Source organism: Schistocerca nitens, chromosome 1 (assembly GCF_023898315.1).
Source record: "Schistocerca nitens isolate TAMUIC-IGC-003100 chromosome 1, iqSchNite1.1, whole genome shotgun sequence".
NCBI classification, from domain to species: domain Eukaryota; kingdom Metazoa; phylum Arthropoda; class Insecta; order Orthoptera; family Acrididae; genus Schistocerca; species Schistocerca nitens.
The window spans coordinates 775,935,446-775,951,548 of NC_064614.1; the positions used below are offsets into that span (position 1 = coordinate 775,935,446).

Sequence of the window (16,103 nt, forward strand, 5' to 3'; positions counted from 1 at the left end):
CACGAGAAAGGAACATACCACATTACCTAAACTGTTTGTGTTTTTTTGGAAAGACAATTTTCTAAAAGGAAGCAAATTATCATTGCTTACAGCACTCAAAGACATATGTTTCAGCTATTCAGTGTCTAACAGATGTAAAATCTTAATGGAATGAGCAGATGATGTTGCATGGTATAGCAAATTTCTGTGTAGGATCATTAGTGTGAGATTGGAAAGTACAGTGTGGTTAGAAGAAACTTGGATTACTATCAGCCATTCATTACATAGAGGTTGGAATGATGGAATGCCCAAGTGAACAACAGTAGTGCATATGTTATTTTTGTTTTATGTGCAGGCACATAGGACAGTTTTGTGCTAAGCTGCCTGTTAATGTTTTTTTCGAGAAAGGAAGTTTATTATGATGAAGAGATGAACTGTGTAGTTTTTCAAGAGTAGTTCAAGACACTGCTTATGAGAAATCAGACCAGATCATCTGTCACTATCATGGATAATGCTCCATATTATTCCACTGTTCATGATAAGACACGAACTTCAGCAATAAAGCAAGACAAACTTATTCAGTGGCTGAAAAGTGGATCTTAAAGCAAATTTGAAGAATGGTGACTTACTCAATATTGTGGCACTTCAATGCCATAGAAGTCGCCACATCCGAAGAGAAACTACTTGTGGAAGTTGTTAGGCAAGTGAGAAGCAGGACCTGGACAAAAATTGTGAACAGCATTGCAAGTGTCATCAGAAAGGCACCCAAAAATGTAGGTGTTATGGAGGAATCCATTGAAAAGCTATTTATACATCTGGAAAGAAGCAGTGATAGCTCGAGTAGTCACAAGAAGACCATTCTAAATCAGATTCTGACAGCAATCAAAGTGGTACTTTCCCTTTAGTATATGTATTGCAAATATATAAGTAACTGTAAGTAAAATCAGGCATACAAATGTTACCTGCTTGTTGTTGAGTCCCCCCCCCCCCCTCCTTCCCCACCAGCCCCCTAGAGAATGCTAGCAGCAGCACCAATGGGGCATGAGTTGCCATAAGCCATGTCCAGCAACATTTCCATCTGCCCACCTGAATTGTCAACACCAATCATTCATCTTTCAATAAATGGCTACAGCCTTAGGTGTAAGTTACGTCACTGCAGGGTACATACATGGACAAGGAAACCAACTGCATGACTTTTCCCGGATTTCCCAGTTAAAACTACACATTTTCCCAGATGAAAATACACTTTCTCTGTGTTCAGTGACAGTAAACTTTCCTTCAAAACTGTAAAACTTATCAATCCCTTGAATGGTAAAGGTTTTATAGACCGGCACTTTACAAAACAAAACTCAGCTCACGTCACGTTATCCCACGAAAAAATGATAGCAGATATCAAGCGCATAGGACATGCCACCAGAAAATGACAGCAGATATCAAGAGCATAGGACATGTCATGCAGTCAGCCAATAGCAAATTCACTGTTAAGCAGCACGAACACACAAATACGAAAAGTTCATGATTTAAATTTATATACATAGGGCATAGCTACAAGAAAAGCTAAGCTTTCACATACAATATTGATCTTTTTTGCTTGTGTTTCCCTTTAAGACATATCCAACACAAATTTTCAAACTGGTTCTCAAAGTGTTAAGTTTTGAATGAGAGTCAAATGCTTTGTGATTTTAAAAAATCATCACACATCCTCCCATGTAACAGCATTGACCTTGCACAAAAGGAAATTTACTTTGATAGTAATACTTCTCAAATCACCATTTGCAATATTTTCCCACAACCTGTTAGAAACAGGTTTGTTTGAGCAGTTGCCAGAGAGTGGCAGAATACAGGAGTTACTGTGCACGCACAGCTGCAATGATGTAGGAAGTTCACGCTTGGTGTTTGCTCTGCTCGTACACCTTTCGTCCCATTTCTGTTTCGAATTTCATGTGTAGTGGGGCATCACCTGACCATGTGCAGCAGTCCAACATTTTGTTCGGAAGGTGTGAAGAACTACATTATTATTTTCTTTCTTCCTCTCATTCTTTTCATTTTATACATATAAGACACAAAACAAGGCGAGAGATGCTCTTCAATTTTTTAATTCCTTTAATTCAGCTGTTTGTCTCTATATGCGATAGCGGATGGACGTATTGCAAGTTCTGCCGAGTTAACATTGTTAAAAATTGTGTATTTCAATTGTACAGTAAAAAAGTGTCATCAAGATAGTAAAGTTTATTCACTCAGTCATTTTCTGTTCATTATTCCGTGCCACGCCAAGAATCCTGCATCAAAAGGACCGCGTGAGCAAAGGAGGGGCGATCTGGAAACAGTATTATCATACCAATCTCCACACACAAAAGTGGTAACAAAAGAGGATGTACATAAATTTACGAAAGTTAAATGCTGAAGATATGTATTCAATATTGAAGGTCTGTTTATATTAGTGCCAGTTAAAGTTCACCCAGAATATGAGTACTTTCCAATTTTGTTTTTTCAATTATTCTTTCAAAATTTTCCTTTTAATTATTTAAGCAGTAAATTTTTATTAAGGTTTCCAATCCATTTTATCATTACAAGAAACTAATGAGGCCTTTGTTGCATTTGTTACAAGTCCATGAGATTGGAACTATTAGCAACCTGAAGGAGCAAATTAAAAATTAAATAATGCCTACAATCAAGACACGCCAGGAATGCAGATTTTAGCAGTTAAGGTAGGAAGCTGCTACGCTGTATGCTTACATGGCCGCACTTGGCGCCATCTCTCTTGCAGCAAATAATCTCTTTTCCTTCTCATTAATATCCTTCACAGAAAGTGCATTTCTCTATAAAAGACAAAACTCTGTATAAAGTCAACATTACGGTGCAAAATAATTCTTGCAAATTCTGTAAGATCAGAGAATACTCACGTTCATTAATGAAAATACACATAAAACTGATCTAATTGAAAGATACCGATACAAACAAAAATCCATTTTTGGATTTTTTTTTTCTTTTCATAATTTTGCTAAACACTTTTCAACAATGGAGTCAAAGGAAATGGCCACTGTTGAAAATTCATTACAAAATGCAATATGCCAAGATGGCAAAAATCCAACCTTGCCAACAGTTGAAAGTAACGCGCCAATTCGTGAACTGGCCGATGGCTACCAAAACAACCAGCTTGGCATTCCATTATTAAAAAATGATGACACTGGTGATATAACTTGTCATGATGTCACTTTTATAATACTCAATGGGCAATTTCTCAGTTCTCACCGGGAAACATTTTTCCAAATAGTGAAACTGAAGTATGTGACAGCAAAACTTTCTCTGACTATTTGCTCAGTACGTCGCGAATGCAAGGGCAGGAAACAGTTACTAGTGCCAACCACAATTTCACACAATTTGTGCAACTAATAACACAACAGCTTACAACACAACAGGAATTTCAAGAAAGTGTAACACAACAGCTTAAGAGTGTAACATAGCAGTTCACAAAACATCAGGAAAATATAGGGCAACAGCTTACACTGCAAAATCAGGCATTTAACGATTTCAAGAATAGTATTAGTCAACAGTTCAGTGAGGTGAGCAAAAATATACACACTGACTTATCTGACAAACTATCTGGGAAGTTAACTATCCAGGAAGTTAAACAACTAAAACAAGAAATAATTACCAACTTTTCCCACAACATAAATACTTTAACAGAAAAGGTAACCTGTAGATCGTAAACAGGAACAACTTGCAGGTGAGTGGCAAAACCTCAGTGAAGCATACTCCTAAATTCAGGATACGCAATCCCATGTGAATGCGTCAGTAAAAAATGTGACAAATGCAGTCAGCAACCTGCAAGACATATGCAAAAACCTACCTACAGAAATACACAAGTTGAGTCTAAGAGTAGATCAGTTAAGTTTAGAGTCAGAATTTGCAAAAAAAAAAAAAAAACAGAGAGATAAGTCATGTGCAGATGAAAAGGAAATAACTGAAAAAGCTGAAGCCAGGATGCTGAATAAGGGCAGGACCCTTGCTGAAAAGGTAGTGTCAGAATGCAAAATTTATGTAGATACTGTAGAAGAAGCTTTTAGAGAAAGAAAGTCAACTTCTGGATAAAATGGAGTTGGGTTTAAAGAAAGCAGAGGAAAGGTTACGAGGTAGTGTTACTAAACCTCCTGACATTCCAAAACAACATATGACAGAAAACAAACCTATGCTTTTAGAGAAGTTAGATACCTTCACTGGTTACTCACAATATGGGGTTGGCCCGTTGAAGGAAAATACTGAAAGTTGCACAATGCAATAACACTTGCCGGCTGTTGGACCTGTCGAGCAAGTGCAGTTGCCATGTGGTACCCCACAAGCAAACATAAACATGCCTGCCACTGACAGCAAGGCATGCTTGTCAAAATTACTTGCAGATGAGGGATTACTTAGGCATCGACAATTTCTGATATTTACTTCTGAAGGAAAAAGAACACACCCTGTGTTCTTTATCACAGCATTTCGAAATGTTTTACCTTGTACCTGGACTGAAGCCCAGAAAATTAGATTTGTTGTTGGATACACACAGGGTGATGTTCAGCTGTGGGCTATGGGCATGGCGGAATGTTGCCACTAATACAAACAGTTTGAGAGATCATTTCAGGACAAGTATTGGTCTGAGGCCGTACAAGAGAGGCTCAGACATGAAGTATCCAACCCAGCTCCATTCAATAGAAAGTACAGAAGCTTAAGGGGCTCTTTTGAAAAATATTTGAATAAAATCAGATACTGGACAAACCCAGTACCTCAAGTAGATGTGATGAAAATTTTAAAGAGCCGTCTTCCTGCCCATATTAAGGAAAAACTCATTACCATCCCGGAACATGTCACCGAATACTTTCTATCTGTACTGGACTCAATAGATTTAATACAAGAAGAGAGACCAGTACAACTGAAACCTGTTAATATGCCGATAGCAACACAGAGATTTATGGACCAACAAGTAAACAATGGATTCATAGAACAACACGGATGGCAACCTTACCCCACACAGATGTATGATAATGGTAATGGTAATGGTAATCACAATGGAAATGGAGAAAGACGTAAATACAAAGGTGGATATAAAAGAAATGGGCAAAAATTAGCAAACACAATTACAATGGATGAGTAGCATTTGGCCAGGCTGTACAATATGTACAGACACATGCTACCGGCAAAAATCAGCCGATCACTTGGCAAACACAAAACAATAACCGACAACTGAACAACACACAGACAGTGGAATTCGGCCACCAAAGTAGCACACATATGCTGAATAACACGCAGAGACAAAGAGAATTTCAGTCGAGAGCCTCCAAGGACACTAATTGGTGTAACCAAATGCCAGGGGTCAACATATTGGAAGTTGGTCCTCGACACACCTGACATTAGTAAGATTATTGTACCAGTCCGAACATGTCCAAACAATTTAGAGCAACAGCTTATGAAATTCCATAACGCTTAATTTCTTACTATAATCTAACTCCAGTTTTCATATTGGCAAATAAAACTACATGAAGAAAGTTGGAAGTATACCACCTTTGTATGTGGGGGCAGGAGCTTCGAATTTCAAATATTACTGTTAGGATTGAATGAAGTGCAGGTGTATTTATTTCTGCACTTGACGGGGTGCTAGGGCCAGAACTTTTGAGTAAGATAACAGTATATGTGGATGACCTTTTAGTCGCTACACCCACTTGGGTAGAACATTTAAGATTAATTGAACAAGTATTGAGCCGTTTTTCCGAATATGGAGTAACAGCAAATCTCAAGAAATCTAATTTTGAACACCAAAAGGTAAAATTTTTAGGACACATAATCTCTTCGCAAGGCATAATGCCAGATCCTAAAAAACTTGATGCTCTTAGGAACTGCCCTATTCTGCAAAACAAGAAACAATTAAGGCCTACTTAGGCCTAGTGTCATTTTTCAGGAAATTCATCCCTAACCAACTTATGAACAGTGATGCTCTACTCAATCTACTCCGGAAAAACAGACAAGCGAGCCCTATTAAATGCTAATATTTAATCTCAACCAGACATGAGGAAAGATTTTTGTTTCTGCACCGACGCATCTTCTCATGGTCTGGGTGCATGCCTTTTCCAAATGGTAGAAGAGGAAGAAGGAAATCTCATTCGACTTTGAAATAGTATACATAAAAGGAAATCAAAACATAATAGCTGATGCTCTTTCTCGAATACCACAAGGCTTAGAGGAATTCAACAACCTATTAGAGCAGGAAGGTGAAATAAGAGCTATGTTGATGGAGGACAAAACACTCCGACCATACTATGTTGACATGTGCAAACATGGAACAATTACAGCAGAGGACACATGCTGGAGTAAGGTAAGAGCAAAACTTGCACATAATGGTGATGAAAAATCAAAAATGTTTTTCACTATTCACAATGGTTCTTGTTCCATAGGAAACCTCCTGAACAAGAGAAATGGTGTGTGTGTTTGCCAGAGGAATGTGTGAATGAATTTACCTTATACACACACAATACTTGGCACCATTATGGCACTGCAAAATGCACTGATAAAATAGCTAAATATTGTTATTTCCCTAACCTTAGGTGAAAGGTGAAGAGTACTACAGGTGGTAAGAAAGTGTATTGTTTGCCAGAAAGCAAAACATTCTAACATCTCCAAACAGGCAGAACTAAATCCCATTGTGGCTAAGAAACCTCTTGAAAAAGTATTGTTAGATGTGGCTGGACCCTATCCCAGAGGTAAAGGGGAAGTAAAATATATAGTAGGCCTGTATGATATTTTCACTAAATACATAAAACTGTATGCTGTACAGAAAGTTACAGGCAGTTCAATTATAAGACTAATTAAAGAAGAGTATTTTGCAAGATTAGGAAAACCAGAAATTATCAGATAATGCCTCATATTTTATGGGATGTAAATGGAAGGAGTTTGTAGATCCCAACCAAATCAAACACATTTTAGTATCCAAATTTCATCCCGAAGCGCCCCTATAGAAAGTGTGTTTAAGGAATTCAACAGGTTTGTGAGGACCTACAGACCTCGTAAACATACCAAGTGGATTGAATATGTCATTCCTTTCTTACAAGTTGTTAACAACCTTCCACATACATCAGCTGGATTTACACCAAATGAGCTGTTGTACAATTGCAATCAGGTAGACGAACGGGAAAAACCTTTACCCAAGATAAAAATACTGGAATTATCACTGGATGATAAAGTACAAGCAGTAATCAACCCTGAAATATGGGCTAAATACAGGAAAGAATTGATGACAGAAAGTTGAACATACAAAACAGTTTTACACAGGACATAGGTGTTACATAGAACACATCCCAAATCCCCAAAAATTCGAAAACTGAACCATAAGTGGCAATTACTATACACAGGACCATACATAATTACCAAAATCCCCTACCCGGGAGCATGCAGATTGGCACATGTGAACACTGGCAAAGACAAGGGCCTTTACCCACACAAAGACTTGAGAACGTTTATATAAAACTCTGCTAAGAAGACAGTTTTCTTGGAGTACAATTATTGCATTATCTCACACCTGATTCTTTATTACGACATAACGTCAAAAGTGCAAGAAGATGAAAACATGCACTTTAAATTCAGTACACAGTTGAAACTTGCTAACAGTGTGGGATGAAACAATTCATTTCAAATAAATTTACTTCCTCTGCAGAAAAGATTAATAAAAGTCAAATTTCTTTAGCAAACTGATGAAAATAACTTCATCAGCCTGCAAAGCGATTACTGCTTGTTTGCCAATAATGTGGAAATAAAATTTTAGTCTTTGTAACTATGTGAATGTATTTTAATTCATTTCATTGCTCCCAGTCACAGAAATCCATTTTGTTTTCATTTGACTTGAGAGCTGTAAATGAAGAGAGAACAGCAAGATCACTAAACGTAAATGCATGTCATGTGGAGACTACTCTCCTCTACAACTTTGACTGCTCTGCGCATGTTCAAATCTGGCAGCTTGGGCATGCAAGAACAATTTTTCTGGGTAGCATCTGCCTGCTTGGAGCTATTGCTTATGCTCCTAACAGCCAAGCTTCAAGTAGCGGGAAGTAGGAGAATGCACTTCTCACGTGTGACTGCAGCATAAGCCTGCTAGCAACTGCTCAAACGAATCTAATTTAAACAGTTGTGATGGCACTCTCATCAAAACCGGTTTGTTGTTACGAAGTATTGCATAGTCTTCATCTCAAAACCTTTGAAACATTTTGCTCTCAGCAGACTCTTGTATATGCACTGCATTTTGTTGTTGTAAATGGTGCATTTTCTCTGCAACTTAAGTTTTATACTGGTGTTTTTTTTTCTCATTTGTGTTTTACTGTAGCAGTATTATTCTGCAGCAGTGAGCTAAAGTGAAATTCTTTGTTTGAGTATAAGTTCTTACCCATCAAAATTACAAAAATTAACTCAAAAGTAGAGCAATGAAATATTCCCAGACTTCTAAAAAATTCCCGGGTTTTTTCCCCAGATGAAAAATTTTTTAGGTTTTTCCCAGGGTGTATATGCCCAGTACTGTTAACAAAGTTACTGATATGAAATGAGTGCCGTAGGTTGAGAATTAGCTTGGCTGTAGCTTAGTAAGCTGCTGCTGGTGCCTAATAATTCATTCCAACCATTACTACTGAGTACTCAGTAATATCTGAGTTATGTAGGTAAGTAACTCTGCTACAGGTGTGGTTGTCATTGTTCATCAATATCAGTAGGTGGCTGTGTTTCTCTGACCAGTCCTTTTTCTGCCTTGACATTCACTTTCCCTTGATATCAGAATTTTAATTTCTTGAAGCGTTCAATTCACTGTCATTGCTGATCAAGTCCTAAATTGTTCATTAATTGCATGTTAGTAATTGGTGTGTTTTAAATATGAATGTTGACAGCCAGTCATGCTGCTGGTTTGGGAGAGAAAGAATTTAAAACATTTAATAGATCATGTTAGTTATTAAGGTCTCTGTTTTGGAACAAGGCCATCTGTGCCTTCCTTATGTCTTCCAGCCTCATCAGTTTCAGGGTTCAAGCCATCATTGTTACCAATGATGCACTGGTCGGGCTGGGGCAAGTTCTGATGTCTGGCACAGGGTTTGATCTTTAGACATTTGGTGTTCCAAAATTGCATCCAGTCGCAGGGACTGAAAATTATTTCCTCATCCAACCTTATACTGAAAGATTTAAATAAACAAGATTGCTGCACCTCCTCAACTGATTCTTGGTCACAAAAAAGCCTTCACTTCACTTCCCAATGATGTCGCCCTGGTACAATGATATAAAATAAGGGTTAGGGGCACACTGATCCACCACAAAGCACTGAAATGGCAACAGGCCAGAAATGCTGTAGAAATAATATGAGACGTAAAAAATCTGTAAGTGTTCTACTTCATCAATCACAAATAGTAACAGGTATTTTCAAGAATTTTCTTACTCAGATTACCAAAGAAGCATTTAGCCTACCTTTTCGGGCATCCTTACATCCCACCACCTGAAAAAAAAAAGACTTACAATGAAATATAACTTAAAAGTGTATCTGAAAATATTTAACACATATCTTTTGCATAATTATGTGTCTTCGCAGCAATTTGTAATGATACACTAAATTTTTCCTCAAAATTTTGCTCATTACTGTGACTCAGTTGTTATAAGCAGGTACAGGTTTAAAAATAAAATTGATGCCAGAATATCTGTAGCAGTATGGAAAATGTAATCCATTAGAAGACATGTTAGCATGTAGCCTCAGGAGCAACTGATGCAATGTGTGGAATAGTAGGTATGTTGTCAGACCTTGTATTGGCCATCAGCATGATGACTGAGTGCAGGATGGAGAAGTCATGGAATATGAATGCATTTCATCATGGCAAGACACTATGAATATCTTGGTACCAGAGCAATCACTGACATGTTGCTGATGTCACAGATTATATAACAGCAGATAGACAGGGCAAAATACAGCAAACTGCTCACCAATTCAGTGCAGCACAAAAGCAGCAGCATCAACAATAGTTAAATATCCAGATAATTGAGAAGCATTTACTCACTACTGGGGATACAGGTGCCTGCACCCCACACATCAATATAAATTAGCATGTGTACAGGAAAACCACCCTCACACACTCAAAGCATGAGAAGTATTCTCAAGGACAAATGAATCAAGGGCAGAGTATGCCAAAAGCCTCATGAGGTGATGCATTGAGTTTGGAAACACCATTCAGGTAGCGGTGATGTTATTAGTAACAGATGTGCACAAGGGATGAAATGAGACCTTGAATGTCTCTGCCATCATTTCTCAAATGCACAGGATACAGGAACCTACGACTGTATGCATCTATTTTTTTCACATACAACAACCTATACAATCTGCATGGCAATGCACCACCCCATTGATCCTAAACCGTTTGAGAACATCAGGACTTTTTTTGGGATGACTCCCCCCCCCCAGTTCTTCTGGCCACGATCCACGATTTTATTGAACTTATCTGCAGATGCCATTGAGGGAGATACGTTTCACTGGTGATCAGCTCTGACCAGTATCTGAGACCTGTGAACAGTGATGAAGCAGTCATAGGTCAGGATGCCTTCTCAATACTTTTGATGATTCATGAAATCTATTTTGTGATTTCCAAAAAAGTATGCTACACACTATTAACTAGATGTCTAATTCAGTTGCTCATGAGTGTACATGGATAAAACATTCATCCAGCTACATCTTTTGTGTTCATGTACGTTAAGGTGGCTCTACAACTAATCATGGAGCCACATTTACAACATTACTATCTAGTACTGCTGTAGGGTGCCACATTATGAATGCAGCTGAAAGAGGATGTATCTGTGTATTTTGAAGCAATCCTAGACTGACTCAAACTAAGGCTTTTTTATTGTATCTTTAGAATTTGTTCAATTCTGGCTAATATGGAATATGTCATCTTATTTTAAATTTGTAGAGGTGCAAAAGCAATTCACTTCTTGATAGTGATAATAGCAAAATAATATACTTTTTCCAAAATGAACTATCTTTCTTGTCTTATGTTGATTTCAATTCAGAAAAATGGATCTACTTCAAGCAGTGTTTGGGCATAAAATCAATGAGCAATAATTAAAACAGAACAAATAAATATAGAAATTTTTCACCTTCAGAATATAATGAAAACAAGTTAACAGACAATATTATGTTTCACAGAAAATACAAGTGACTTGATCATTCAAAAGTTACTGAATACAACCAAAGCCCAGTTGCAAAGCAAGGTTCCACAGATTAAAATAACTATAAATTTCTTATAAAAAAAGATCAGTAATTTACTATCGAATACAGTCTTGATCACAATTTATTTATTATTTACGGTGACTGGTTTCGACCACTACTGTGGTCATCTTCAGACCAAAGAGTAAGAAATCAAATTCCCTTAACCAGCTTTATTCTTCGGAGAAGTTTTTGGAGATCGACGTGGCCGACTTATACTAAGAAGAGATACGATGAGAATAATTCAACTAAGAAGATCCAGTGGGGGGAGTACACAACTCTCACACACATCGTGGCGACGCCGACGCGGAGACAATATCCGACACTACGGGCACCAGTTGTGGTTCACAGGTGTTGACCAGCTTCCACAGCTGCCTATCGAAGCCGACGTCAACACCAATGTCTGATGCCGCTGGCTTGCTGTTCAACGGTGCTGACTTGCCATCACATCCGCTTAACTACGTTGCGAGAATTCTACACCGGGTGAGTGCAAAACAGAACTTTAGTACCTTAGCGAGAAGGGATACAAAGAGTAGAGTGACTTTTATTGGTGTATTTATTATACTTAATTTGTTAAATGATTACTAGATCTAAAACTAATAGGAATATGAAAAATACACAGAGAATTGGGGAAACTTCAGAAGCAGCCATGGCTATTAAAGTGAGTAAGGAAGTGCAAGACTGGTCTGAATTAGTAAATTTAATCAAAGCCCAAAGTGCAGATTCAGTGGCTTTAAGAAAGGAACTAAATGCAGTTTTAAATTCTCAAAGTCTTAAGACAGATTCAGTGAATACTAAATTAAATAATAAATTGGATGTTCAGAATGAAACTTTAGAATTATTAAGTGCTAAGGTAGATTCACAAAGTAAAGACTTTAGTAATTTATGTGAAGGTATGGGAAATTTGAAGACTGAATTCGATGCTTTAACTGCTAAAGTAGAATATCTCAAGGCAGATTTGAAAGGTGAACTAACTAGTTCTTTAAGCAGTCACATAAATCAACTGTTCACTGACTTTAATCAGAGACAGAATGATCAACTTCAGGATTTGACAAAGAAGTTAGAATCTGATACTGAAGATAAATGTAACACTGTAGAATCTGGAAAGAAACTGTTGAAAAGCAGGATAAATTAATACCAATAGTCCAATTGAAAATTGCAGGCATTAATACTCAAGTAGAAAACATAGAAAATTTAAGGAGAAACTAGCAACCTTGGACATAATAAATATAAGTAGTCTGGAGGAACAGGTAGAAGAGATTATAGAACGAAAAGTTGCCGCAAGAGTAACATCCAACAACATATCTCCCATTTTTTCTTTGGAACTTGGTAATGCCAAGAGAGGTATGGACGAACTACGGAAAGAATTCAAACTTATCCAAGTTAAAGTAGATAATAGGGTGACTTCTCCTAACGTGGTATTGACTAGTGAGGTAATGACGGATTTACAATGGGGAGCCAATTCAGAGTTACCTAGGCAATTCCCTTAGTTTAAGCAGGATGGGAAAGTACATCCTACTCACTTTCTGAAAAGATTTAACCAAGCTTTCTGAAGAACTGGGAAGATTTGAAGACGATTGAATTTGCTGTTGGGTACCTTTTAGGGGAAGCCTGAGAGTGTGGTACTGTAAATATCGAGAACTTTTCTTCTTGAGGAGACCTCCAGGAGAAATTTAAGGAAAAATATTGGTCCGCTAGTGCGCAGGAAAAACTGATATTAGATTTGTGGGACCCGAAGTATTACAATAATGTGTGGGGAACAATGAGAAAGTATTTCATCTGGCATTTAACACGGGTGAAGTACTTAGATACTCCAATGGAAGAAGAGGGGTTAGAGAAAATTTTAATAAGACGATTACCCATTCACACGAGGAAAGATAGTGAGTGGAAAACAGTAGAAGAATTGTTGTCCTTTGTGGATGCACTTAATGCCTTAAATAAAGACTGCAACGAGAGCACACACCAAAGTGAAAATCAGAATTACAAAAGGAATATTAATAATAATTTTAAAAGACATGAGATCAACTTAGCTCGAGTACACCAGTGCAACAGAAATAATGGCAACGATAATTATCAGAAGAAGCATCCACCTTTGAACTTAGGTACAGTAACTTCGCAGGAATTTGTGCCAAGTAATAATAGAGCACAACGTAGTAACATAGTACCTCAATTTGGTAACCAACCAGTGATTACTAATAATGAGGAAAATGCAGTGCAACCTGGATCCATGGCCAGGGCCCAGGTCATAGGGATACACTAGGCGGCCTGGTTCATAATAAGCATGTTAATTTTACACACAAAATACGTACAAAAGGATGGGTGTCACTGGAAGAATCAAGCGAGACTACCAATAATCCATAACCAGTAATTGCAGGAACCATGGAGAATTCTGAAGTTACCATATTTATAGACTCAGGGAGAGGGGTGTCACTCATTTCTAGCGCGTTCTTTAACACGTTATAGACTAAACCTAACTTACCGCTGTTACCAGTAAATGGGGTTTACATAGTTGGTATAACCAGAATGAAAAGTAATGTTGTGAAACATGAAACCAAAGTGAACTACCACTAATAGGGATATTTTATTTGGCCTAGACTGGCTATTAGAATTTAATGTCATATTGAATTTTGAGGAAAATCTTTGCTTTGGTAAAGATGAAATAGATATTGGATACCGTTTGTAACCGATAATTACATTGCAAGACAAACAACCGAATGTCAAATGTTACGATTAACCACTGCAGCACGATTGTCACCAGAGATCTATAATGTGAATTATGTATCACATCCAGCTGACATACAAAACAAAGTAAACGAATCTCTAATATTAACCAGTGAACAAAACTTAGATTTATATAAAATTCTAATGGAATATGAAGTAGTATTTTCCGATCGTCCCGGTAATATCAGCATTACATATGTAAGTTTAAAAACAAAAATGACATTCCATTTTTCTGTACGCCATACCCAATACCGGTGAGTTTGAAAGAAGCAGTTAAGGACGAAATAGACAAAATGATTAACAACAATATAATAGAACATAGTTCTAGCATCATGAATAACCCTTCAGTAGTGGTAAAAATACACTCCTTGAAATTGAAATAAGAACACCGTGAATTCATTGACCCAGGAAGGGGAAACTTTATTGACACATTCCTGGGGTCAGATACATCACATGATCACACTGACAGAACCACAGGCACATAGACACAGGCAACAGAGCATGCACAATGTCGGCACTAGTACAGTGTATATCCACCTTTCGCAGCAATGCAGGCTGCTATTCTCCCATGGAGACGATCGTAGAGATGCTGGATGTAGTCCTGTGGAACGGCTTGCCATGCCATTTCCACCTGGCGCCTCAGTTGGACCAGCGTTCGTGCTGGACGTGCAGACCGCGTGAGACGACGCTTCATCCAGTCCCAAACATGCTCAATGGGGGACAGATCCGGAGATCTTGCTGGCCAGGGTAGTTGACTTACACCTTCTAGAGCACGTTGGGTGGCACGGGATACATGCGGACGTGCATTGTCCTGTTGGAACAGCAAGTTCCCTTGCCGGTCTAGGAATGGTAGAACGATGGGTTCGATGATGGTTTGGATGTACCGTGCACTATTCAGTGTCCCCTCGACGATCACCAGTGGTGTACGGCCAGTGTAGGAGATCGCTCCCCACACCATGATGCCGGGTGTTGGCCCTGTGTGCCTCGGTCGTATGCAGTCCTGATTGTGGCGCTCACCTGCACGGCGCCAAACACGCATACGACCATCATTGGCACCAAGGCAGAAGCGACTCTCATCGCTGAAGACGACACGTCTCCATTCGTCCCTCCATTCACGCCTGTCGCGACACCACTGGAGGCGGGCTGCACGATGTTGGGGCGTGAGCGGAAGACGGCCTAACGGTGTGCGGGACCGTAGCCCAGCTTCATGGAGACGGTTGCGAATGGTCCTCGCCGATACCCCAGGAGCAACAGTGTCCCTAATTTGCTGGGAAGTGGCGGTGCGGTCCCCTACGGCACTGCGTAGGATCCTACGGTCTTGGCGTGCATCCGTGCGTCGCTGCGGTCCGGTCCCAGGTCGACGGGCACGTGCACCTTCCGCCGACCACTGGCGACAACATCGATGTACTGTGGAGACCTCACGCCCCACGTGTTGAGCAATTCGGCGGTACGTCCACCCGGCCTCCCGCATGCCCACTATACGCCCTTGCTCAAAGTCCGTCAACTGCACATACGGTTCACGTCCACGCTGTCGCGGCATGCTACCAGTGTTAAAGACTGTGATGGAGCTCCGTATGCCACAGCAAACTGGCTGACACTGACGGCGGCGGTGCACAAATGCTGCGCAGCTAGCGCCATTCGACGGCCAACACCGCGGTTCCTGGTGTGTCCGCTGTGCCGTGTGTGTGATCATTGCTTGTACAGCCCTCTCGCAGTGTCCGGAGCAAGTATGGTGGGTCTGACACACCGGTGTCAATGTGTTCTTTTTTCCATTTCCAGGAGTGTAGTTACAAGAGGTGTGCGATTAGTGCTAGACGCACGTACATTGAATAAGCATAAAGAGACAGAACGAGACAGACCAGTTAACATTGATGAATTGTTATCCAAATTTGAGAAAGCAAGCTTTTTAGCACGATGGACCTGATGACGGAATATTGGCAAATTAGGCCACATCCTGAATCAAGGAAGTACACAGCTTTTATGTTTCATGGTAAATCATATCATTTCAATGAATTACCGTTCGGGCTAAATATCTCACTATCCGTATCTATTCGTACTCCGGATGAGGCATTAGGAAGAGATTTATTAAAGGATTTAATAATATATGTAGATGATATCCTCATAATCTCAGCTACCTGGGAAGAACATTGTCTAACCT

The 16,103-nt window shown here is 39.1% G+C and overlaps 1 protein-coding gene across 2 annotated transcripts in view; it reads right to left on the reverse strand.

The window, feature by feature from the left end:
- LOC126261662 (nardilysin-like) overlaps positions 1-16,103 on the reverse strand; it is a 392,468-nt gene that overhangs the window by 36,634 nt on the left and 339,731 nt on the right. For both annotated transcript variants that reach the window (XM_049958559.1, XM_049958560.1), the window contains exon 20: positions 9,445-9,472. In XM_049958559.1, the coding sequence (XP_049814516.1) occupies positions 9,445-9,472 (28 nt within the window). The remainder of the gene's footprint in view (positions 1-9,444; positions 9,473-16,103) is intronic.